Source organism: Procambarus clarkii, chromosome 8 (genome assembly GCF_040958095.1).
Source record: "Procambarus clarkii isolate CNS0578487 chromosome 8, FALCON_Pclarkii_2.0, whole genome shotgun sequence".
Lineage (NCBI taxonomy): Eukaryota > Metazoa > Arthropoda > Malacostraca > Decapoda > Cambaridae > Procambarus > Procambarus clarkii.
In genome coordinates, this window is record NC_091157.1 from 53,497,938 (window position 1) to 53,524,646 (window position 26,709).

General features: G+C 43.0%; 1 protein-coding gene across 1 annotated transcript; it reads right to left on the reverse strand.

The window, feature by feature from the left end:
- Positions 1–2,475: 2,475 nt before the first annotated feature.
- On the reverse strand, positions 2,476–25,922 carry LOC138361577 (F-box DNA helicase 1-like). The gene is made up of 10 exons (XM_069320838.1): positions 25,687–25,922; positions 24,599–24,685; positions 16,411–16,552; positions 12,799–12,873; positions 12,388–12,516; positions 7,307–8,242; positions 7,010–7,107; positions 5,923–6,037; positions 3,390–3,403; positions 2,476–2,566 (listed from the first exon to the last, which is right to left on the reverse strand). The coding sequence occupies exons 1-10, from the start codon at positions 25,920–25,922 to the stop codon at positions 2,476–2,478; spliced, it is 1,923 nt and encodes a 640-aa protein (XP_069176939.1).
- Between the last annotated feature and the right edge of the window lie 787 nt (positions 25,923–26,709).

Genomic DNA, 26,709 nt, shown 5'->3' on the forward strand with positions numbered 1-26,709 from the left:
GTACACACACACACACACACAGGAGGTATCACAGGAAAAGTAAAATAAACACAAATAAGTCATAAATGAAAATCAAACACTCTAACATTGGAAAAATTATTGAAATGGAAATAATTTTATTTTTATTTTACAGAATTCTTCAAAATTTTCATGATCATTTAATCATGGTGGTGGTTCTGGACCTAGACGACCGGGGGAAGACCATCATTGGAAACCAGGGACCTATGGCGTTTTAAGACAATCAGATTGGCTAAAACGCGGATCCTCCTTTTTGTTCTGTTAATAGCACCCTGCTGTTCCTGAGAGAGAAACAAACATTATTCTAATCTTACAGTAAACAATAATTATGTAAGTCTCGATTTAAAAAAATCTTGCCCAAACGTTCATGTTTTTTTTTTAAGTGTACTAAGTAAGATAAGTGTCTTGCTTCACTATCATAAAACACAAGTCTTATATGTGGCATTTTGGGAGAAGCCGGAGTACACTACTGTATACGTCTGGTGGTTGGAGGGTGGGGGGGATGTTGCTGCGATACAACCCCATGTAATTCCAGAGAAGACGGGCACGTATACAACCCTTACAGTCACAATTATATTTTATATAATTATAAAGCAAGTGTGTGAGGATGGGTGGAGCGGACATGCAATACAGGACCAGTGTGAGATGTGGGAGGGCAAGACACATTCCAGAAGGCAAGTGTGAGACATGGGAGGAACAGCAATCACTTTCGGAATCAACACAGCAAATTTACTGTTTTACCGAAATCCAGCTATAAAAACATCCTGAAGATCATGGCAGAGACCATAATCAATTGCCTACAGATGATGAAGAACGCCTCACAACAACAGACTCAAGAAATCACTTGTGTAATAATGGACAAGTTCCTGCAGCAGACCTCAGTTACACAAGAAACAGAATGAGACAAGACAGAGCACAAGAGGACAAACAACGCGACATGGACATACAGACAACCAACAACAGTCGGGTAGTCAAGACACCAGACCATAAAAATCCACAAAAACAACTGCAAGAAGTAGTGGCAACTCAAGATCAAAGGAATCATTCAACACAAGAGACAGACAATAAACTTAAGTCAGTTAACCATCACTTGGCCAAGTCCCAAGTCCAAACTGGATTGGTAACTGACAAATTTAAAAAACTCTTCACAAGTCAGCGTCTTTCCTTGTGTAGCTTCTGGGGTTCAATGGCCCCTCAGCCCGCCGGTTAGTCGTATGGTCAAAAAAGGCTTTTGGACTCGGCTGCTCGCAGCCTGATGTATGAATCCGGTAATTCTTGGAGGTGTTTGTCAAGGAGGTGTGTTTGTGTAGCGGGAGTGTGTCAACTTTTAAGCGGTCCCAATAATTAAGATGACATAGAGCGCATTCTGAAGTAGAGTTGAAGTAGAACTTCTGGTTGCAATTCTTTTAACCATGTCGTAGCTCAGTCGATTAGGGCAGCGTCTGGGATGCTCTCGGACGTAGGTTCGAACCCTCGTTACGGCCCATATGTATTTGTTCATTTGAGGCATCACGCTATTGTCATTTCTGTGTGTAATGAAGTAAGGGCGAAGAGGTAGAACGGCCTATTGACAGAGCTCGAGTGCATGGGGTAATTGCGTAAAATCATGGTTTGTGTCTCGGAGAGGCTGCAGGATCCAAGTAAAGTCAGAAGAACTTCTGGATGCAATTCTGTTAACCTTGTTGTAACTCAGTCGATTAAGGCAGTGTATGGGATGCTCTCGGACATAGGTTCGAACCCTCGTCACTGCCTTTGTGGATTTGTTCATGCAGGAAATTCTGTAGTTAGTTGGAGACTCTCAAACGGGTGTTCAACTTTACAAACAGAAATGCTAGCCATTAAAAATGCTTTGGAACATACTCTTGCTGAACACAGACAACATGTTATCATACATACAGATTCGAGAACTTGCCACTGAAACCTTCCAACAAGAACACATACGTGATAACATCCATCTGACCACAAACGTCATAGCATCAATGCAAAGATTCAAAAGTCAAGACCGTCGGGTACTTATCAACTTGGTTCCAAGTCATGTGGGATTAATAGGGAAGGATATTGTGCACAAAGTTTCAGAACTTGCAACTAAGAGAAGAAATATACACATTTACATTTCACAGAGTCCATCACGATTTAAGTGAGTACAGTTAATTTAAATAGAGTAATGCAGAAGATGTACAGTGACCACAACAAAGCAGCAGCAACATCAGGATCTGCGGTTTTGTGCAAGAATTCAACTAACTAGGAACCGCTTATTTTGATAAAAGGAAGCCTTTTATCAAAATACACAAAACATAAGTACACTTATATAGCATCAAGCTTCGATACCCATGTGCATAGGAAATAGGCATACAGGTTCCAGAAGTTGGGAGGAAATGTCAGCACTGTGGAGAAATGCCCGACACACACCACTGAAACATTATCTAACACTGTGCAGTCACAAACCCAATATGATAACTATGATTCAACAGAGCAGAAGAAGTTGTCAAACACATGCAGCATATTCATACTGAAACGAACATACAAGTCATAAATACTCATACTCTGCCTAAATAAAAGAGAAACAAAAACAAGTAACACATAGTGGGCCAGCCAGAGGCTTAGGCTACCTTGAGGCTACCTTGAGGTGCTTCCGGGGCTTAGTGTCCCCGCGGCCCGGTCGTCGACCAGGCCTCCTGGTTGCTGGACTGATCAACCAGGCTGTTAGACGCGGCTGCTCGCAGCCTGACGTATGAGTCACAGCCTGGTTGATCAGGTATCCTTTGGAGGTTAGGCTTAAGGCCTATGCCAGAATAACACTGAAACAAATGAAAATAAAAATGTGTTAGTCTACTGTACTTTGAAGAGTAGGTGTTAGTTTATTGAGCTTAGAAGGGCAGGTGCAAGTCTACCGAGCTTTGCAGGGCAGGTGTTAGTCTACTGTGCTTTGAAAGTCAGGTGTTAATCTACTGTGCTTTGAAGGTCAGATGTTCGTCTACCGAGCTTTGAAGGTCAGGTATTAGTCTACTGTGCTTTGCAGGGCAGGTATTAGTCAACTGTGCTTTGCAGGGCAAGTGTTAGTCTACTGTGCTTTGAAGGTCATGTGATATTATACTATGCTTTGAAGGTCAGGTCTTAGTCTATTGTGCTTTGAAGGTCAGGTGCTAGTCTACTGTGCTTTGAAGGTCAGGTGCTAGTCTACTGTGCTATGAAGGTCATGTGCTAGTCTACTCTCAAACTCTCAAACTAGTAGACTCTCAAACGGGTGTTCAACTTTACAAACAGAAATGCTATTCAAAATGCTATGGAACATACTCTTGCTGAACACAGACAACATGTTATACATACAGATTCGAGAACTGCCACTGAAACCTTCCAACAAGAACACATACGTGATAACATCCATCTGACCACAAACGTCATAGCATTAATGCAAAGATTCAAAAGTCAAGGCCGTCGGGTACTTATCAACTTGGTTCCAAGTCATGTGAGATTAATAGGGAAGGATATTGTACACAAAGTTTCAGAACTTGCAACCAAGAGAAGAAATATAGACATTTACATTTCACAGAGTCCGTCACGATTTAAGTGAGTACAATTAATTTAAATAGAGTAATGCAGAAGATGTACAGTGACCACAACAAAGCAGCAGCAACATCAGGTTCTGCGGTTTTGTGCAAGAATTCAACTAACTAGGAACCGCTTATTTTGATAAAAGGAAGCCTTTTATCAAAAAACACAAAACATAAGTACACTTATATAGCATCAAGCTTCGATACCCATGTGCATAGGAAATAGGCATACAGGTTCCAGAAGTTGGGAGGAAATGTCAGCACTGTGGAGAAATGCCCGACACACACCACTGCAACATTATCTAACACAGTGCAGTCACAAACCCAATATGATAACTATGATTCAACAGAGCAGAAGAAGTTGTCAAACACATGCAGCACATTCATACTGAAACGAACATACAAGTCATAAATACTCATACTCTGCCTAAATAAAAGAGAAACAAAAACAAGTAACACATAGTGGGCCAGCCAGAGGCTTAAGGCCTATGCCAGAATAACACTGAAACAAATAAAAATAAAAATGTGTTAGTCTACTGTACTTTGAAGAGTAGGTGTTAGTTTATTGAGCTTTGAAGGGCAGGTGTAAGTCTACCGAGCTTTGCAGGGCAGGTGTTAGTCTACTGTGCTTTGAAAGTCAGGTGTTAGTCTACTGTGCTTTGAAGGTCAGATGTTCGTCTACCGAGCTTTGAAGGTCAGGTATTAGTCTACTGTGCTTTGCAGGGCAGGTATTAGTCAACTGTGCTTTGCAGGGCAAGTGTTAGTCTACTGTGCTTTGAAGGTCATGTGATATTATACTATGCTTTGAAGGTCAGGTCTTAGTCTACAGTGCTTTGAAGGTCAGGTGCTAGTCTACTGTACTTTGAAGGTCAGGTGCTAGTCTACTGTGCTATGAAGGTCAGGTGCTAGTCTACTGTGCTCTGAAGGTCAGGTGCTAGTCTACTGTGCTTTGAAGATTAGATGCAAGTCTACTGTGCTTTGAAGGTCAGGTGCTAGTCTACTGTGCTTTGAAGGTCAGGTGCTAGTGTACTGTGCTTTAAAGGTCAGGTGCTAGTGTACTGTGCTCTGAAGGTCAGGTGCTAGTCTACTGTGCTCTGAAGGTCAGGTGCCAGTCTACTGTGCTTTGAAGGTCAGGTGCTAGGGTGCTGTGCTCTGAAGGTCAGGTGCTAGTCTACTGTGCTTTGAAGGTGAGGTATTAGTGTACTGTGCTTTGAAGGTCAGGTATTAGTGTACTGTGCTCTGAAGGTCAGGAGTTAGTATACTGTGCTTTGAAGGTCAGGTGTTAATCAACTGTGCTTTGAAGGTCAGGTGTTAATGTACTGTGCTCTGAAGGTCAGGTATTAGTCTACTGTGCTTTGAAGGGCAATTGTAAATCTACGGTGCTTTGCAGGTCAGATGCAAGTCTACTGTGCTTTAAGGTCAGGTGTTAGTCTTCTAAGCTTAGAAGATCAGGTGTTAATCTTATAAACCTTGAAGGTCAGAAGTGAGCCAACTGTGCTTTGTAGGACAAGTGTTTGTCTACTAAACTTTGAGGGTCAAGTGAGAGAAAACTGTACTCTGAAGGGCTGGTGTTAATCTACTGTGCTTTGAGTTGCAGGAATTAGTATATTTAGCTCTGAAGGTCACGTATTAGTGTATTGAACTTTGAAGATAACTTATTAATCTATTGATCTTTGAAAGTCAGGTATTAGTCTACTATGCTTTGAAAGTAAGTTGTTAGTCTATTGTGTTTTAATTGTTGTCTTAGTCTTCTCTGCTTAGCAAGTACGGTTTTGGCTACTAAGATTTGAAGATCATGTGTTAGTCTACTAATCTTTTGAAGTTAGGTGTTAGTCTACTAAACTTTTGAAGTTAGGTGTTAGTCTACTAATTTTTTGAAGTTAGGTGTTAGTCTACAAAGCTTTCAAGGTCAGGGATTACTCTACTCTGATTTGAGGGTCTGGCGTTAATCTAATAATTTTTTAAGTTTCGATGTGAATCTGAGATTTCAAAGGTCAGGTAATAGTCAACACAGTTTTTAAGGTCAGGTCTTAATCTTCTGATTTTGAAGGTTGTTTATTAGTCTACTGAGCTTTGAAGGTCTGGTATTAGTTTACTGAGCTTTGAAGGTCAGGCACTAGTTTACTTTGCTTTGAAGGTCAGGTATTAGTTTACTGAACTTTGACGGTCATTTAGTAGTGTAATGTGCTTTGAAGATAAGGTGTTTGTCTACTAATCTTTGAAAGATCATGGGTTAGGCACCAAAGCTTTGAACAATAGATTTCAGTCTACTGAGCTTTTTAGGTCAGGAAATAGTCAACTGAGCTTTAAATGTCTGCTATTAGTCTGCAGACCTTTGTAACATAATAATTACCCATCTCATTGCGTTCTCGTTGTAGAGGGTTGATTCGTGCTGCTTCCCAGTGATCAACCTTAAGCGGGAGGCTCGAGCAAAGATTTGCATTTCACCACCTTCTATTCCAGTGATTCTGAAATATAATATTATTCATGAAGAAAAATATATGAATTTCAATAGAAGAATAAAGGTAATTAAAACAATAATATTAATGCTTTGTTAGTTGATGCACCGCTAACAACTCACACACCATTAACAACTCAGAGCACCACCAACAACTCACAGCCTCACTAACTCACAGTACAACTAACAACTTGATGCCCAAGTAACAACTCACAACACAACTTACAAATCACAGCACCTCTAAAAACTTGATCCCCACTAACAACTCATAACACCGCAAATAGCTCACAGCACCAATAACAACTCACAGCACAACTAACAACTCACAGCACCGCTAACAACTTGATGCACCACTAACAACTTGATGCACCACTAACAACTTGATGCACATCTAAGAACTTTAATGTTCCTCTGACAACTTGATGCACCACTAACAAATTGATGCACCACTAATAACTCACAGCACCACTAACAACTTGATGCAGCACTAACAACTCACAGCACCACCTAACAACTTGATGCACCACTAACAACGTTATGTACAATTAACAACATAATGCCCCACTAACAACTCAAAACACCACTATCACCTCACAACATCACTTAAAACTCACTGCACCACTAACATCTCACAGCACCACTAACAATTCACAGCACCACTAACAACTCACAGCACCACTAACAACTCACAGCACCTCTAACATCTCACAGCACCACTAACAACTCACAGCACCACTAACAACTCACAGCACCACTAACATCTCACAGCACCACTAAAAACTCACAGCACCACTAACAACTCACAACACCACTAACAACTCACAGCACCACTAACAACTCACAGCACCTCTAACATCTCACAGCACTAGTAACAACTCACAGCACCACTAACAACTCACAGCACCACTAACAACTCACAGCACCACTAACAACTCACAGCACCACTAACAACTCACAGCACCACTAACAAATTGTTTCTCACCTGGTGAGGCTTGTGACTACTGCGTTTGTTGCACACCCGTCGCACATATATCCTCCGGGAAACCGGTAACCTTTATCAGATATGTAGTATGACAGTGCCTAAAAATTATATACAAAATTAAGTATATTCAAGATTATGTGACATCTTTCTCCTATATAAGAAATATAATATGTCATGTATCATTACTATTTTCAAGTCCGGCAATTATATATTACACAAAATTACCACTTAATATATATAATACCTTTGAACAAAAATCATGACAAGAGTTTATTAAAAAAGTGATTGCGAGGGTACCTTAATTATGAGCGGGGAGGGCGAGGGGGTGACGGGGGCGTGGCACCACAGACACACAACGCTCTCCTGGACGCTCTTCCTCGCTACTAACACGTCCAGCTCGTCATGGGCGGAAAGGAGGGCATAGAGAACCGCATTGTTGATGGTTAAGAACTTCTTGGCTCGTGTCGAGGACACATACGCCTGCCTCAACATTTCATCATTATATGCATATAAGTCATGTAAGTTGAATAATGGGTTAATAATGCCATCTGTCAATATAACCCAGTCCCATTCAAGTCCTTTGGCCATGTGAACGGTACTGAAGCATATATCTGCCTCGGATGCCTCTGTGTTGCACCTCTGAGTAAGCAGAGTCACGTGATAGGGTGTCCTACTCCCACTGTAATGGAACATATTAATTTTGGAAAGTAGCTCCCGGTCTTCACACGTTTTAGCAAAGTTCGTAAGGTCGGCTATGGTTTCGAATTTGGCCACTAATGGATTCTGAATATTTGCTGATTCTCTTGTGGCAAGACCCTCCTGAATTTGATTTAAATTAAATATGTCCATAACATCGTCATATCCATACTTACTCAATCCACCAGCAAATGTCATGGATGCTGCAATGTACTCTTTATCCTCACATATCTTCGTGGCTATTCTATAAAGTTCCGTATTTGTCATAGCTATATAAGCCCTTTTGAGTTTTGAGCTTGGGTCAAAAAGTTTAGGATCTGGAGCATGGACAAATGAGTCTTTTTTTCTTGCTCCGACGACAGTCCGGTGGGGAACCAATAGGCGAGCCTCCAGAGCACATTGTGCTACATATGACACCTCCGGTCCGAACCTGAAGGACTGGCTGAGGGAAAACTTGTGAGTGGCTGTCACCTTATCCAGGGCGCTGACTGTCCCTCCGAAGAAGCGCAGCTGTTGGCAAGAGTCTCCCACAAACACCTGAAACATAAACAACAACACAATTCAATGACAACTGTCACCAGATGAAAATCTGCGCACAATAGATATATATGAAATATCACCCAGTACCAAGTAAATGAAGGGTGACGGAGTATAGGGTTGATGACAGCCAGCACCACATCATAGAAGGGTGACGGAGTATAGGGTAGATGACAGCCAGCACCACATCATAGAAGGGTGATGGAGTATAGGGTAGATGACAGCCAGCACCACATCATAGAAGGGTGATGGAGTATAGGGTAGATGACAGCCAGCTCCACGACAAGGAAGGGTGACGGAGTATAGGGTAGAATACAACCAGCACCCGTTAAGGAAGGGTGATAGAGTATTGGGTGGATTAGAGCAAACACCACATAAAGGAAGGGTTACGTATTTTAGGGTAGATAATAGTCTGCACCACTTCAAGAAAGGGTGACGGTGTATAGGGTAGTTGACAGTCAGCACCACATAAAGGAAAGGTGACAGAGTATATTGCCAGCACCGCCTAAAGGAAGGGTGATAGAGAATAGGGTAGTTGGCAGCCGACACTAAGGCAAGGAAGGGTCATGGAGAATAGGGTATATGACAGCCAGCACCACATCATGGAAGGGTGACGGAGTAAAGAGTAGATGACAGCCAACACCACGTCATGCAAAGGTGATAGGATAAATGACAGTCAGCACAGCGTAAACGAAGGGTGACAGAGTGTATGGTAGTCGACAGCCAGCACCACGACATGGAAGGGTGATGGATTATAAAGTAGATGACAGACAGCTCCACTTCAAGGAAGGGTGACGGAGTATAGGGAAGATGAGATCCTACACCACATAAAGGAAGGGTTATGAAGAATAGGGTAGATTGACAGTCAGCACCACTTCAAGGAAGGGTGATAGCTTACAGGGTAGATGACATCCAGCACCGGTTAAAGGAAGGATGACGGTGAAAAGGTTAGATGACAGCCGGCACCACATCAAGGAAAGGTGACAGAGCATATGTTAAATGACAGGAGCTCCACGTAAAGGAAGGGTGCCGGAGAACAGGGGAGATGATTACCAACACCACGTCAAGGAAGAGTGGCAGAGTATAGGGTAGATGACAGCATGCACCACAGAAAGGAAGGGTGATGGAGTATAGGGTACATGTCAGCCAAAACCATGTAAAGGAATAATGATGGAGTATAGGGTAAATGATAGCTACCACAACGTAAAGGAAGGGTAACGGAGTATAGGGTATATGACAGCCAACACCACGTAAACGAAGGGTGACTAAGTGTAAGGTTGACGACAGCCTGCAACATGTCAAGGAAGGGTGGCGGATTATAGGATAGATGACAGGCAGCCCCACGTCAAGGAAGGGCAACGGAGCATAGGGTAAATGTCAGCCAGCACCACGTTATGGAAGTTTAAAGGAGTATAGGGTAGAAGACTGCCATCGCCACGTCAAGGAAGGGTGACGGTGTGTTGGATAGGTGACAGCCAGCACCATGTTGGAAGGGTGACGGAATATAATGTTGATGACAGCAAGCACCACGTCAAGGAAGGGTAATCGAGTATAGCATATATGACAGTTAGCAATACGTCAAGGAAGGGTGACGGAGTACAGGGTAGATGACAGTCAGCACCACCAAATAAAAGGGTTAAGGAGTATACAGTAGATGACATCCAGCACACCATAAAAGAAGGGTGACGTAAAGAAGTAAAGAAAGTAGATGATTGCCAGCACCCCGTCAACGTTGGGTGACAGAGTATAGAGTAGATGACAGCCAACATCACAGAATTTAATAGTGGTGAAGTATAGAGTAGATGACAGCCAGCACCATGTAAAGGATGGGCGACTGATTATAAGGCAGATGACAGCCAGCACCATCTAATACAAGGGCTAAGGAGTATACAATAGATGACAGCCAGCACCACGTAAAGGAAGGGTGACGGAGTATAGGGTAGATGAAAGCCAGCACAACATAAAGGAAGGGTGACGGAGTATAGGGTAGATGAAAACCAGCACAACACAACGGAAGAGTAACGGAGTATAGGGTAGATGAAAGCCAGCACAATATAATGGAAGGGTGAAGGAGTTTATAATAGATGACAGCCAGCACCACGTAGAGGGTGCTGTGTGAGAATGTAGGATAGTGGGCAGCTAGCATCACGTAGGAGAGTGTGGGGCACTGGGCAGCCAGCATCACGTAGGAGAGTGTAGGGTAGTGGGCAGGCAGCATCAGGTAGAGGAGTGTAGGGTAGTAGGCAGCCAGCATCACGTAGGAGAGTTTAGGGTAGTGGGCAGCCAGTATCACGTAGGAAAGTGTAGGATAGTGGGCAGCCAGCATCACGTAGGAGAGTTTAGGGTAATGAGGAGTTAGCATCACGTAGGAGAGTTTAGGGTAGTGGGCAGCCAGCGTCACGAAAGAGGGTGTTAGAAAGTGTATGAAAATTGGAAGCCAGCATCATGTCTCCTCTCCGGCATGCCTCCTCAGACCTCTCACTCGACAATCTCTCCGATCTAAATATAACTCGCCTGCCCTCTGTCCACCCTCCTCAGCAGTTCTCCAGCTGTTTTCCTTCTCTCTCCAGCGTCGTCGTTCAATGCCCTGACCCCTGACTTGTCTGCCATCCTTCTTTCACTCTCACCCGCATCCCTCCTCTCTCCTCCAGTCCTCTTCCATTCTCTCTTTTCTCACCAGGTCCCTCACTCATCTCCCTTCTCTCCCCAGCTGCTCTACCCATTCCCTTGTCTTCCCTGCTGTTCTTCCCTCTCCCTTATCTCTCCTGCCGCTATTCACTGTTCTCTCCCATGATGGTCGACCCTCTTAGATCTCTCCCCTGCTGCTCTACCCTCTCCGTTCTCTCGCCTGCTGCTCTACCCTCTCCGTTCTCTCGCCTGCTGCTCTACCCTCTCTGTTCTCTCCCCCCTGCTGCTCTACCCTCTCTGTTCTCTCCCCCCTGCTGCTCTACCCTCTCTGTTCTCTCGCCTGCTGCTCTACCATCTCCGTTCTCTCTCATGCTGCTCTACCCTCTCCGTTCTCCACCCGCTGCTCTACCCTCTCCGTTCTCTCCCTTTTTGCTGCTCTACCCTCTCCGTTCTCCCCCTGCTGCTCTACCCTCTCCGTTCTCTCCCTCTGCTGCTCTACCCTCTCCATTCTCTCCCCCCTGCTGCTCTACCCCTCTCCGTTCTCTCGCCTGCTGCTCTACCCTCGCAATTCTCCCCCTGCTGCTCTACCCTCTCCGTTCTCTCGCCTGTTGCTCTACCCTCTCCGTTCTCTCTCCCTGCTGCTCTACCCTCTCCGTTCTCCCCCTGCTGCTCTACCCTCTCCGTTCTCCCCCTGCTGCTCTACCCTCTCCGTTCTCTCCCCCTGCTGCACTACCTTCTCCGTTCTCTCCCCTGCTGCTCTACCTTCTCCGTTCTCTCCCCTGCTGCTGCTCTACCCTCTTCGTTCTCTTCCCTGCTGCTGCTCTACCCTCTCCGTTCTCTCCCACTGCTGCTCTACCCTCTCCGTTCTCCACGCGCTGCTCTACCCTCTCAGTTCTCTCCCTTTCTGCTGCTCTACCCTCTCCGTTCTCTCCCCTGCTGCTGCTCTACCCTCTCCGTTCTCTCCCACTGCTGCTCTACCCTCTCCGTTCTCCACCCGCTGCTCTACCCTCTCCGTTCTCTCCCTTTTTGCTGCTCTACCCTCTCCGTTCTCCCCCTGCTGCTCTACCCTCTCCGTTCTCTCCCTCTGCTGCTCTACCCTCTCCATTCTCTCCCCCCTGCTGCTCTACCCCTCTCCGTTCTCTCGCCTGCTGCTCTACCCTCTCCGTTCTCTCCCCCTGCTGCTCTACCCTCTCCGTTCTCTCCCCCTGCTGCTCTACCCCTCTCCGTTCTCTCGCCTGCTGTTCTACCCTCTCCTTTCTCTCCCCTGCTGCTCTACCCTCTCCGTTCTCTCCCCTGCTGCTCTACCCTATCCGTTCTCTCCCCTGCTGCTCTACCCTATCCGTTCTCTCCCCTATCCGTTCTCTCCCTTGCTGCTCTACCCTCTCCGTTCTCTCCCCTGCTGCTCTACCCTCTCCGTTCTCTCCCTTGCTGCTCTACCCTCTCCGTTCTCTCCCTTGCGGCTCTACCCTCTCCGTCTCTCCCCTGCTGCTCTTCCTCTCCGTTCTTCCCCTACTGACCTTCGCACAGTGTTGGTTGAGGAGGATATCCAAGACGGCATCATTGATGTCCTCTGCTCCGTCGACCAGCAACACGTCATACCCCTGGATACGAGGCTTCGTTAGCTGCCAGGCCTTCACCAGTCCGTCCTGTTGACAACACACAGCCGTCACACGTGCTCGCACCACAACATTTATATAAATGGAAAACATACCATCTGTCAGTTGGGTAACAATGGGAAGTATGCGATCCATCAGTGTTATTAAATTGGAAAATGTCACAAAGTTTCCCAGTTTTCCAGTACACCTCTCCTGGCTGCTGATTTCCCATTTCAAGAAAGTGGATTACAACACTGTCAATAACACACCTGTGTCATGGACACCTGCAGCCTGGCCGAGCACTTGTTACAACACTGTTCATAACTCACTCACCTGTGTCATGGAAATTTGCTGCCTCTCCCAGCACCTGTTCATCTCCATCCACACTGACTCGGCAAGTGACAGGACCTGACAATACAAAATTCAAATATAAACACAAAGTACATCGCAGATCAGTTATCGTCACTGTAACTACAGCGGAACATAATGCAATAGTTCTGCACTTGACCTTGCATCTATATGTGAAGATACAGGAAAATATTCTCCTCTAGCGCATGAGGGCAGTATGATCATCTAGTGATTAAACTTTCCTCCCACGTGGACACAAGAGCGTGTCCGACGGGGTCCACTTTAAGTTGCCCATATTGTATTGTTGGACATATTTTTATGTCCGACGAACAAATATTTCTATAAAATTCAAATCTTATCTGATCGACTTGGGGATAGTATGAACATGTTTGCCATAAAATTTACGTTTTCTTTAGTAGCCACATAGCCTATTTGGGAGAACGGCACTGTGTTGTATCGTGGTAAGGCTATTGTAGATCGCCGATGTGAGGTGACAGATAACTCTTCGCCCACTTCCCACACTCTTGCGGGTAGGCTGCGGTCCTCATTCTTCATTTATATGCATATGTTCGTGTAGGGAATTTTATTGCGTTTTCAAAGATACCAAATTTAACGCTGTAGGACAAGTGTGGAGTTGACAACCCTGAAAAGAATGGAAACATCTCGTCGCTGTTTGGGCTAGTGATCGACGTAGTTTCTTTATTGGTAGTGGTTTAAATCACAGTTTGATGACATTTTATACATATGTTTTTCTAGAACATTCTATTGCGAACACATTGGTACAAAAATGAAATGTGTACATCAAAAATTAAGATCAGAACAGTGAAAAGAGTATACACTTTTCAGTGTTTCCGCTGGATCCCCCGAAACTCCAAGAGCACTTTGAGCTTAGTTTTTCCTTGTTCGCCGGGAGGCTGAAAGTGTTATATTAAATTAATTAACTTAAATTAAATTAGTTAAGAGAAACATGATTCTCTAAGGGAAGTATGTACCTCTAGGGATGTATGCTTCCCTAGCGCTTAAGGGAAATATACTCATTTGGCACTCAAGGGAAAGTATGCTACTTTGTTACTTAGGGAAAATATGCCCTCTTAGCGCCCAAAGGAAAATATGCTCATCTAGCATCCTAGGGTAAGTGTACATCACCAGTGATTCCGGGTAAGTGAAAAGTTCCCCTCCAGTGGAAAGTTGTAGCCAGTATTCCTCTCATGTGGGAAGATGCAACCAATATTCCTCTTAAGTAACGAGCTCCAAACCACATTCCCAGTAAGTTGCAGCCAGCATGCCTTTTATATGAGGAGCTACAGACTACATTCACTTTAAGTGATGTTTACAGACCACATTCATTCACTCCTCATGTAGAGAGTTGCAGCCAATATTTCCTTCAAGTGACAAGTGAAAAAATACACCAAACATTCCCCTCAAGTGCATAAATACAGCAAACATTCCCCTCAAGTGCATAAATACAGCAAACATTTCCCTCAAGTGGCCAGTTGCAGCCAACATTCCCTTGAAGTGGATAAATACAGCAATCATTCCCCTCAAGTGGAGAAATACAGCAGATATTCCCTCTAAGTCGCGAAATACAGCCAACATTTCCTATAAGCAGAGCTAAAGCCAATGATCTTCTCAGATTGAAAATTGCAACCAACTTTGCTCTCGTTGCACCCGACGACCTGCCATGTTCTGTAGTGTTGGTGAGAACCACAGCACCGAGGACCCTTACTCAGCCGGAGTGTGTTCCTGTTCCACATTTACTTCTTGTGGTGTTCAGATTGCTGGTGTTCAGATCAATAGATTCACGACAGATGATACGGCAGGCCGATAGACGGACGACATGAGACTCTCCACTCTATTCCACAATGCTTGGGAGACCAGTGGGGAGTTTAGTGTCCTTTATCTTGGTATTGGGATTCCATTTTAGTGATTGCAAAAAGGGAACAAGAGTTGCAATGATTATTGCATTCAAGTGGAGAGCAATAGTCCGCATTCCTTTTCAAGTGGTAGAATAAACAACATTCCCTTCAAGTCGAAAGTTATAGCCAAACTTTTCCCTTAAGGTGAGAGTTACAGTCAACAATTCACTCAGTTGGGAGAGTTACAGCCAACATTTCCCTCACGTGGAGAATTATATTCAACATTCACCTCAAATGGAGTTACCAACACAATTTCTGTTTTGTACTTGTCTAGTAGGTCAGTGAAACAGTGAGATGAGAGTTACCTTTATACATAACGTTTCGTCGTTTAAGGGATTAATCCAGACTAACATAGCGTATGTCTGCTACAACTCATACCTTCTCCCCATCTGAGGAAAAAACCTCATCTTTTCTTTGTCACATAATATTATTTCATTAAATCAACAATGAGTTCGCAGTTGTCAAGGTTGTCTTTACTGTATACATTGATGCATTACTTGTACTACCGTTGTGTCTCTTTGCTACTTCCTGAATGCACTAAATGCAAAAAAAAACAGTTGCTTTCTCTAATGTCAGTGGAGTCCTCTTGAGGTGATACCCCGTCAACAATGTGTCAACACATCTTGCCTTGACACGCACTGGACCAACACGTTAACTTACCAGCACAACAACATATTGGACTAACCTCAACATGTACTGAACCTGTATTTTATATTACAAACTCACCAACATATCGGACTAACCCTCAACATGGACTGAACTTACACACTATATATTACAGACTCAGCAATTATTAGACTAACACTCAACATGGACTGAACCTTCACATTATATTACAGACTCATCAACATTTTGGATTAACCATTTACATGGACTGAACCTACACTTTATATTACAGACTCGCCAACATATTGGACTAAACTTCTACTTAAACTGAACCTACACATTATATTACAGACTCAACAATATATTGGACTAACTTTCTACATGGACTGAACCTACACCTTATTACAGACTCAACACCACGTTAGACTATCCTTCAATATGGACTGAACCTACACATTACATTACAGACTCACCAACATATTGGACAAACCATCCACATGGACTGAGCCTATACATTATTTTACAGACCCACCAACAAATTAGACTAACACTCAACATGGACTGAACCTACACATTATATTAAGGACTCACCAACAAATTGGACTAACACTCAACAGGAACTGAACCTACACATTATACTACAGACTTAACAACATATTGGACTAACACTCTACATGGATTGAACCTTCATATTATTTTACAGACTCACCAATATATTGGACTAACACTCAACATGGGCTGAGCCTACACATTATAATGCAGACTCACCAACATATTAGACTAACCATCTACATGGATTGAACCTACACATTAATTTACAGACTCACCGATATACTGGACTTAGGATCTACATGGACTGAACTTAGACATTATATTATAGGCTCACCAGCATATTGGATTAACACTTTACATGACGGAACCTACACATTATATTACAGATTCAACGACATATTAGACTAACCTTCCACATGGACTGAACCTATACATTATATTACAGACTCACCAACATATTTTACTAACACTTAACATGGACTTAACCTACACATTATATTACACACCAACAAATTGGACTAACCTTATATCGACATTCGTCCGTCAGGGTCTCAATTTCCCAAATATGGCGCGTGTCGTTGGGCACGTGCTGCAGGGTGATGTACTCGTTCGAGGAACTCATGAAGCAATCAATAGTTCTTCTTACCAAGTCAAGAGTCTTAGAGCTGTAAGTTGTTGGAGAAGTGTACAACACTTATTAGTACAGTTTACACAAGTTATTGACAGATTGTACACAAGTTATTGGCATTGTATTCAAAAGTTAAATGAAGAGTTCACACAAGATATTGAAAGAGTGTACACATATTATTGTAATAGTGACACAAGTTATTGGCGAATATTCAAACGTTATTAGGGAATATTCAAACGTTATTGGGGAATATTCAAACGCTATTGGGAAATTTTCAAACGTTATTGGCGAGTGTACAAAAGTTTTTTTTTTTTTTAGATATATACAAGAGTTGTTACATTCTTGTACAGCCACTAGTACGCGCAGCGTTTCGGGCAAGTCCTTAATCCTATGGTCCCTGGAATACGATCCCCTGCCGCGAAGAATCGTTTTTTCATCCAAGTACACATTTTACTGTTGCGTTAAACAGAGGCTACAGTTAAGGAATTGCGCCCAGTAAATCCTCCCCGGCCAGGATACGAACCCATGACAAAGCGCTCGCGGAACGCCAGGCGAGTGTCTTACCACTACACCACGGAAACTGTTCACCACGGAAATATTGGAATGTGTACACAAGTTATTGGAAGTGTACCAAGTTGTTGGAAGAGTGTATACAAGTTATTGGAATAGTGCAAACAAGTTATTTATTACTGTACTGCGATTATAGCCACCAGGCAGCCCTACAGAGTAAGTGTAGCCACCAGTCATCTCAGTACTGTGATTGAAACAAGCAGGCAGCCTGTAGTGTGAGTGTAACTATCTGGCACCCTTATAGTGTGAGTGCACCCACCAGGCAGCCCTGTAGTGTGTGTGTAGCCACCAGGCCGCCCTGAAATGTGAGTGTACAATCCAGGCAGTCTTGTAGTGTGGATGTAGCCACCAAGCTGCCATGTAATGTGTAATAAAGCTGCCCTGTAGTGTGATTGTAGACCCCATGCAACTCAGTAGTGTTCTTGTAGCCACCATGCAGCCTTGTAGTGTGACTGTAGTCACCAGGCCACCCTGTAGTGTGAGTGTAGCCACCAGGCTGGGCTGTAGTGTGAGTGTAGCCACGAAGCTGTTCTGTAGTGTACCTTGTAGCCTCCAGACAGCCCTGAAGTATGGATGTAGCCACCAAACTGCCCTGTAGTGAGAGTCTAGCCATCAGGCAGCCCTGAAGTGTCAGTGTAGCCACCAGGAAACTTTGTAGTGAGATTGTATCCAATAGGTAGCCTTGTTCCACTAAACATTTTCCCGTTTTCAAAACGTGCTTAAAACGACATTTCATTGTTTTGGGTACGTTTTAAATTACATTTAATATACATGTTTTTAGAATTTAAAAGTACACGTATAAAACATGAGGTCATAACGTTTTAATAAATGTTTTAAATGTTATGCGATAACGTTTTGGAGCAGAAGTTTTTAAAATGATAGTTCTAATTTTTATTTATTGCAATTATTAGGAAAAATTATCTTTATTGCATTTAGAAAAATGATGAGAGGGAGAAGAGAGAGATACAGCAAAATAGAGAAAGAGAGAGATGGAGACAGACAGATAGGAGAGAGATATAGAAGAGAGAGAGAGCTTAGAGGGAGAGAGAGCTTAGAGGGAGAGGGAGAGAGAGAGAGAGAGAGAGAGAGAGAGAGAGAGAGAGAGAGAGAGAGAGAGAGAGAGAGAGAGAGAGAGAGAGAGAGAGAGAGAGAGAGAGAGAGAGAGAGAGAGAGAGAGAGAGAGAGAGAGAGAGAGAGAGAGGGAAAGAGAGAGAGAGAGAGAGAGAGAGAGAGAGAGAGAGAGAGGGAAAGAGAGAGAGAGAGAGAGAGAGAGAGAGAGAGAGAGAGAGAAAGAGGGAAAGAGAGAGAGAGAGAGAGAGAGAGAGAGAGAGAGAGAGAGAGAGAGAGAGAGAGAGAGAGAGAGAGAGAGAGAGAGAGAGAGAGAGAGAGAGAGAGAGAGAGAGAGAGAGAGAGGGAAAGAGAGAGAGAGAGAGAGAGAGAGAGAGAGAGAGAGAGAGAGAGAGAGAGAGAGAGAGAGAGAGAGAGAGAGAGAGAGAGAGAGAGAGAGAGAGAGAGAGAGAGAGAGAGAGAAGAACGATAAGAGAAAGAGAGAAGAACTTGGAGAGAGAGAGAGACAGTGCTGCTATCGTGCTGGTCGCTATCGTGCTGGTCGCTAGGAGGCTTCTGCCAGGGGTTAGCTACCCCTGTATATGATTGTTGGAGACCCCGGGCAGCATGTGGCTGAAGTCCTCTGCCAGTGTGTAGCTGGAGAGCGATAGTAGAGAATAGGCACCTCGTGATACTGTGTCGGTGGACTGGCCCACGTATAAGGTGAACTCGCTAATGTTTCTCAGTACGTGTGGACGAGGTACTAGGTAGTGGAAACACTGGGGTTGACGAATACTGCATAGTGTGCGTTTTGTGTGTCGTGTGTGCAAGTGACACTATTGTAAATAAGTATAGTAATAGTCTATTTATTCAAATATTTTATTGGTGAAAGTGTAAATATATTGGTAAAGGAAATAGTGTTTTGTTCATCCCCCCTTTTCTCTATTGCACAATATAACCAATTCCTAAGAGCGTACTACTGACTTGGGGTCGGATACACTAAAAGAGGTTCTTCCATCAGGAACCCGGTTACTGGTCCTAAGTGGCTGTAACAGTGAGTGTAGCAACCAAGCAGCCCTGTAGTGGGAATGTGGACACCAGACAGCAAGAAAGAAAGCGGTTACAGCCCCGCTCCTGTGCCAGGTAAGTCCACTACGGGCTCATCATAGCCCGTGCTACTTGGTACTAGTTCTGAAAAGCTGAATCTAAAACAACAGCAAAAAAGTCTGAGTGTTGTCACCAGGCAGCTCTATATAGTGAGTGTAGGCTCTGTCGTTATTGTTTAAGATTCATCTGCAGGGAACAAAAAGTTCCAAGTAGCACGGGATATGGTGAGCCCGTAGTGGACTAACCTAGCACAGGAACGGGGCTGTAATGTGTAGCCACTAGACAGCCCTGTAATGTGAATGAAGCCACCAGGTAGCCCCTGTAGTGTGATTGTAGCCACCAGGCGACCTTGCAGTGTGAGTGTAGTCACAATGTAGCCTTGATGTATGAGTGAAGCCAACAGGCAGCATTGTGGTGTGAGTGTTGCCAACAGGCAGCCTTATAATGTGAGTGCAGCAAACAAGGAGCACTGAAATGTGAATATAGCCTCCGGGCAGCACCTTAATGTGAGTGTAGCCACCAGGGAGCCCTGTAATATGAGTGTAGCCACCAGGGCGCCCTGTAATATGAGTGTAGCCACCGGACAGCACTGAAGTTTGTGTATAGCCACAAGGCAACCTTGATGTGTGAATATAGCTACCAGGCAGACCTGTAGTGTGAGTATATGTACCAGGCAGACCTGTAGTGTGAGTGTGGCCACCACGCAGCCCTGTAATGCGTGTGTAGCCATCAGGCAGCTCTGGAGTGTGAGTGTAGCCACAAGGGAGCCCCTGTAGTGTGAGTGTAGCCAAATGGCAGCTCTGGAGTGAGAGTGTAGCCACAAGGGAGCCCTGTAGTGTGAGTATAGCCACGTTGCAGCTCTGGAGTGTGAGTGTAGCCACAAGGGAGACCCTGTAGTGTGAACGTAGCCGACCAGGCAGCCTTGAAGGTTGAGTGTAGCCAAAAGGGAGCCTTGTAACGTGACTGTAGCCACCAAGAACCCTTTAGTGTGAATGTTGCCACCACGCAGCCTTGAAGTAAGAGTAGCCACCAGGGTGCCCTGTAGTCTGAGTGTAGCCTCTAGTAGTGCAATAATCTAGTGTATTACTCTAGTAGTGTAATAATCTAGTAGTGTATTACCCTAGTGGTATATTAACCTAATTGTGTAATAACAAAGAGGTGTAATAATCTAGTTTAATAACCTAATGTGTAATAATCTTTTTTAATAACCTAATGTGTAATATTCTAGTAGTGTAATAACATAGTGGTGTAATAATCTAGTAGTGTAATAACCTAGTGGTGAAATTATTTAGTGATGTAATATTCTAGTTGTGTAATAACCTAGTGGTGTAAAAATATAGTAGTGTAATAACCTAGTGGTGAAATTATTTAGTGATTTAATATTCTAATTGTGTAATAACCTAGTGGTGTAATAATATAGTAGTGTAATAACCTAGTGGTGAAATTATTTAGTGATGTAATATTATAATTGTGTAATAACCTAGTGGTGTAATAATATAGTGGCTTAATAGTTATATATAATTTATAATATTTTAAATAAAATCCTAGTGCTTTAAAAACCTAGCTGTGTAATAAACAAGTAATGAAATATACTAGTAGTGCGACAACCTTGTGGTGTAATAACCTAGTGGTGAAATACCCTAGTGGTCTAAAAACCGAGTTTAGTATTAACTTGGTTTTGTAATTTCCTAGTGGTATAATGCACTAGTGTGGTAATAACCCTAGTGGTGTAAGAACCTTGCGGAGAAATACCAAGTGGTGTAATAAGCTAGTAGTGTAATAAGCTAGTAGTGTAATAATCTTTTGGTGTAATAACCTTGTGGAGTAATAACATAATGGTGTAATAACCTAGTAGTGAAATAATCTAGTATTGTAATAATTTAGTGGAGTAATAACCTTGAGGTGTAATAACCAAATGGAGTAGTGGTGAAATAAGCTGGTGGTATAATAACCTAGAGTAGTAATAACCTATTGGATTAATAACCTATTAATGTACTAAACTCGAAGTGCAATAACCTAATTGAGTAGTAACCTAGTGGTGTAATAGCCAAGAGGTGTAGTAAGCTGGAAGTGTAATAACCTAGTGGCATAATAATTGGCGTAATAAGCTAGTTGTGTAATAGCATAGTGATGAAATAACCTAGTGGTGTAATAGCCAAGAGGTGTAGTAAGCTGGAAGTGTAATAACCTAGTGGCATAATAACCAATTGGCGTAATAAGCTAGTTGTGTAATAGCATAGTGATGAAATAACCTAGTGGTGTAAGAACCATGTAGAGTAATAGCCTAGTGGTGTAAGAACCATGTAGAGTAATAGCCTAGTGGTGTAAGAACCATGTAGAGAAATAGCGTAGTGGAGTAAGAACCATGTAGAGTAATAACCTAGTGGTGTAAGAATCATGTAGAGTAATAACCTAGTGGTCACACACAGAGATCACACTAACGTGATGCATCAAATGAAGAAATCCACAAGGGCAGTGACGAGGATTCGAACCTGCGTCTGGGAGCATCCCAGACACTGCCTTAATCGACTGAGCTACGACAGGGTAAAATGGGTTGAAACCGAAGTTGTACTGAACTTACTGGATCCCGTAGCCTTTCCGAGGCACAAACCAGGCTTTTACACAATCCCCCCCCCCCTGCACCCGAGCAGAATGGATTTGTTCAACCTAGTGGTGTAATAATCTATTGGTGTAAAATCCTGCTGGTGTAGTAACCTTGTGGTGTAATACCCTAGTGGTGTCCAGCATGTATGACAGCTGCTTGTACAGCTTAATAGTGACACACAACATGTATAGCTGGAAAAACCCTTTCCAGCTATACAACCGGTATAGCTGGAAATTAATAACCATTATTAATAACCATCTATTAATAACCATAAAACCATCTATTTGCTTAATAACCTAGTGGTTTAAAACCTACTTTTGTAATAAACCAGTGGTGAAATACCCTAGTGGTCTAAAAAACGAGTTTAGTATTATCTTGGTTTTGTGGTATAGTGGTATATATAGTATTATACCCTAGTGGTATAATGCACTAGTTGTGTAAGGGTGAGAGGGTGTGTTAGCCGGAGCTCCTGAGTGTAGTTATATTATCATAGCAATATGGAAGTTGTAGTGAGGGACCTGATGACTCTAGTTGGAGCCCTGAAGACAGAGTTGGACTCTTTACGGGAGGAGGTACTACAGCTGAAACGACAACAAGAAGAAACGAAGGAGACCAGTAGTAAAAAGATCTCGTCTTGGAAAGTTGTAAAGTTCAGGGGAAGAAGAAGACTTTGATAAAGCCGCCTACAGACACCCTAAGAACTTCTAATTCATTTGTCATATTGGAGGACGAGTGCTGTGGTGATACTGCAGATCACGCGAAAGGGAAAGCAATGAAGCGCAGGCCCCTCAGAGAGTAAAGGAAGTACCTAAGCGAACTTTAGTTGTGAGAGATTCCCAGATATGATATTTGGATAGAACGTTTTGTGCTAAAGATTGTGAATATCAAATAAATGTATTAAAACTATTTCGCACGGATAGATATATTAGACGAGGAGGGGAGTAGCCATATATGTTAGGGACAATTTGAAATGTAGTCTCAAAGAAAGTTTTCAAAACTGAGCCACATACAGAAACTATTTGGATGGAATTAAACGAAAAAGCAAATAATATTATAATAGGATTTATATATAGGCCACCAAATTTAGACAGAATGGAAGCAAAGCATCTATGGGATGAAATATCTAGAGCATCTATATCTAACAGTATTTATGTCATGGGTGACTCTAATTTTAGTGGAATAAACTGGTTAAACAAAACAGGGAATAATGAAGCAGAAGATTTTCTAGAATTAATTGACGATTGCTTTCTTGCGCAACACATAAAGGAACCAACGCGGGGAAATAATATTTTAGATTTAGTGTAAACTAACAGGGAAACACAAATTAAGGACATCGAAATAGGGAGTGAGCTAGGGAACAGTGATCATGAAGAAATCAGGTTTAGCATTGAATGGAATATATCTGTAGGAGAAAATTCTGTTAGTGCCTGTCTTTCGAAAAGCTGATTTCAATAGCCTAAGAAATTTTTTGGGTCAAATAGATTGGAAAGTCTTGGGAATAGGGTGTGGGCCTGTCTTGGAGCAAGACGTGAACCCAGCGATAGGTGACGTAAAATGGGTTTTCGATGTGGATTCAAAATATATAACCTATTTAAAAATATTCTAAGCAAAGCCCAGGAATGTAGTATACCATATAAATTGAATAGATTGAATACTAATAATCCAAAGTGGATAACAAAGGATCTGAGGAACCTTATAGGTAAAAAGAGAGCGTGGTACAAAAAGGATTAAGAATTGGGAAGTCAGTTTAGAACAGGAATTCGTACAACTGGTTAGAAATACTAAAAAAGAGATAAAGAAAGCAAAAAGAAACTTTGAAGTTCGCATAGCAGAGCAAGCGAAGACAAATCCTAAAGGTTTTTTCCAGCTATACCGGTTGTATAGCTGGTTTTTCCAGCTATACCGGTTGTATAGCTGGAAAGGGTTTTTCCAGCTATACATGTTGTGTGTCACTATTAAGCTGTACAAGCAGCTGTCATACATGCTGGACATGCAGTGTATCACAGTTAAGCCGTACAAGCAGCTGTTATTCATGCAGAACATACAGTGTCACTGTTAAGCCGTAAAAGCAGGTATCATACATGCTGGACATGCAGTGATTCCCTGCATGTATGACAGTAGATGTCATAAATGCAGGAAATGCAGTGTATAACTGTTAAGCTGTACATGCAGCTGCCATACATGCTCGACATGCAGTGTATCACTGCTAAGCCGTACAAGCAGGTGTCATAAGTGCAGGACATACAGTGTGTCACTGTTAAGCCGTACAAGCAGGTGTCATACAAGCAGGACATACAGTGTGTCACTGTTAAGCCGTACAAGCAGCTATCATACATGCCGGACATGCAGTGTGTCACTGTGAAGCTGTCATGCATGCAGTATATCGTTAAGCTGTATATGCAAGATATACAGTGTGCCACTATTAAGCTGTAATAGCAGCTGTCATTCATGTAGGACAAACAGTACGTGTGTCCCTATTAAGCTGTACAATCAGCTACTATACATACAGGAGAGGCAGTGTTTCACTCATAAGCTATACAGATAGCTGTCATACATACAGATAATTAATTCCAAGGGAGTTAAGTGTCCAATGACTTAAATGATCAACATGAAACATAATATTATACCAGACTTTCACACATCAATTCTCTAATGTTTGTGATGACATTTAAATTAGACATTGAGAAAATAATGTAGTAATTTAGAGACCATATTTCAACACATCCTACTGTTCATTGCCTTTGCTGGTCTTACCTGGTTTTTGACTGGTTACATAAGTCGATGAACTTAGATATATCAATCAGACCAAATGTGTCCTCCAATTTATTAATTGACGAAAACCTGAAAAACAAAAGAACAAAACATTATTGAATAATAATTTCTTCCAAACCAACCATAAAGATTTGTTGCTCTTTTGAAATCCCTAATCCAAACACTGAAATGTCAGATTTCTTGAAATATTAAGATATATTTGTTTTGTCCATCACATTGATGAAGACTGGTGCGGGCGAATAGTTTCCTCATGAACCTGGAGAACAGCAGGAAGTTGCTTTAGTACAACTGCCATCAACTGTAGATCAGTCAGGTTCGTATATGACTATTACATTTCCAAGAAGAGAGACGTAGTTAAGATCAAACACGCGACAACAGCACTGCCAAGTGTGAGGTTCAGATAATCTTAAACCAGCACCAGAGCTTTAGTTTGAGGCTCTAGTGTGCGTGAAGCCACCAGGCAGCCCTATAGTGTGAGTGAAGCCGCCAGGCAGCCCTATAGTGTGAGTGTAACCACCAGGCAGCCCTATAGTGTGAGTGTAACCACCAGGCAGCCCTGTAATGTGAGTGTCGCCGCCAGGCAGCCCTATAGTGTGGGTGTAGCCACCAGGCAGCCCTATAGTATGAGTGCAGCAACCAGGCAGCCCTATAGTGTGAGTGTAGCCACCAGGGAGCCCTATAGTGTGAGTGTAGCCACCAGGCAGCCCTATAGTGTGAGTGTAGCCATCGGGCAGCCCCTATAGTGTGAGTGTAGCCACCAGGCAGCCCTATAGTGTGAGTGTAACCACCAGGCAGCCCTATAATGTGCGCATAGCCACCAGGCAGCCCTGTAGTGTAAGTGTAGCCACCAGGCTGCCTTGTAATGTGAGTGTAGCCACCAGGCACCCTGTAGTGTGAATGTAGCCACCACACAGCCCTGTAGTGTGATTGTAGCCACCAGGCAGCCCTGTATTGTGAATGTAGCAACCAGGCAGCCCTGTAGTGTGATTGTAGCCACCATGCACCCTGTAGTGTGAATGTAGCCACCGGATAGCCAAATAGTATGATTGTAACCAGCATGCTCAACTTACTTTGTTCCAATTTGTGCTAAAGCCATAGACTGAGCAGTGTTCACCGTAACATTGATGGGGAATGTTTGTGAACATTGTTCTTCGAGTGACTTAGTGGGGACAAGCAGGAGAAACCTTGTGTGTGGTCGCTCTTGGCACAACCTCCGCAGGGTTGTAGTCTTGCCTGCTCCTGCAAAGGCGTCGATCTTCACAACCTGGACAATAATTATAACATTATTCACAAACTGGACAACCATCTTTAATGTCATTGACAATTAGCATATCTATTATTCTAGGTTTCAGACCCTAGACAACAAATTAAAAATATAATTCATAACCTGAACCACCAGTTATAACATAATTCACAGCCTTACAACAATTATAACATCCTCAAAGTTCAGGCAATTATTATATCATCATTCACAACCTTGACAACAATAATACAATCATTCACAACATGGACGGGAAATATAACATCCACTGAAACCTGGACAACAATTATGACATCATTCACAACATGACAATTATTTTAGCATCATTCACAACCTGACAACAATTATCTGCTTGATTATAATATTACCTGCTTGCAGGCGATGAGTCAATAACGTGGCTGAAGTATGTTGACCAGACCACACACTAGAAGTTGAAGGGACGACGACGTTTCGGTCCGTCCTGGACCATTCTCAATCGACTTGAGAATGGTCCAGGACGGACCGAAACGTCGTCGTCCCTTCAACTTCTAGTGTGTGGTCTGGTCAACATTACCTGCTTGAATTATATCATTCTTCACAATCTGGACAACAATTATAACATTCTTCTCAACCCGGTACTGTAACTGTACAACCCGGTGTTTACTGTAAGTACACACGTAGTGACGTTACTTATATGACTGTCTTCTGTAAGTTCACAAGTAGTAACGTTACTTATATGACCGACAGTAAAAACACACATTGCGAAGTTACTTACATGATTAGCTGTAGGAACACACATTGCGAAGTTACTTACATGAATGGATCTAAGTACACACGGAATGATGCTACTTAC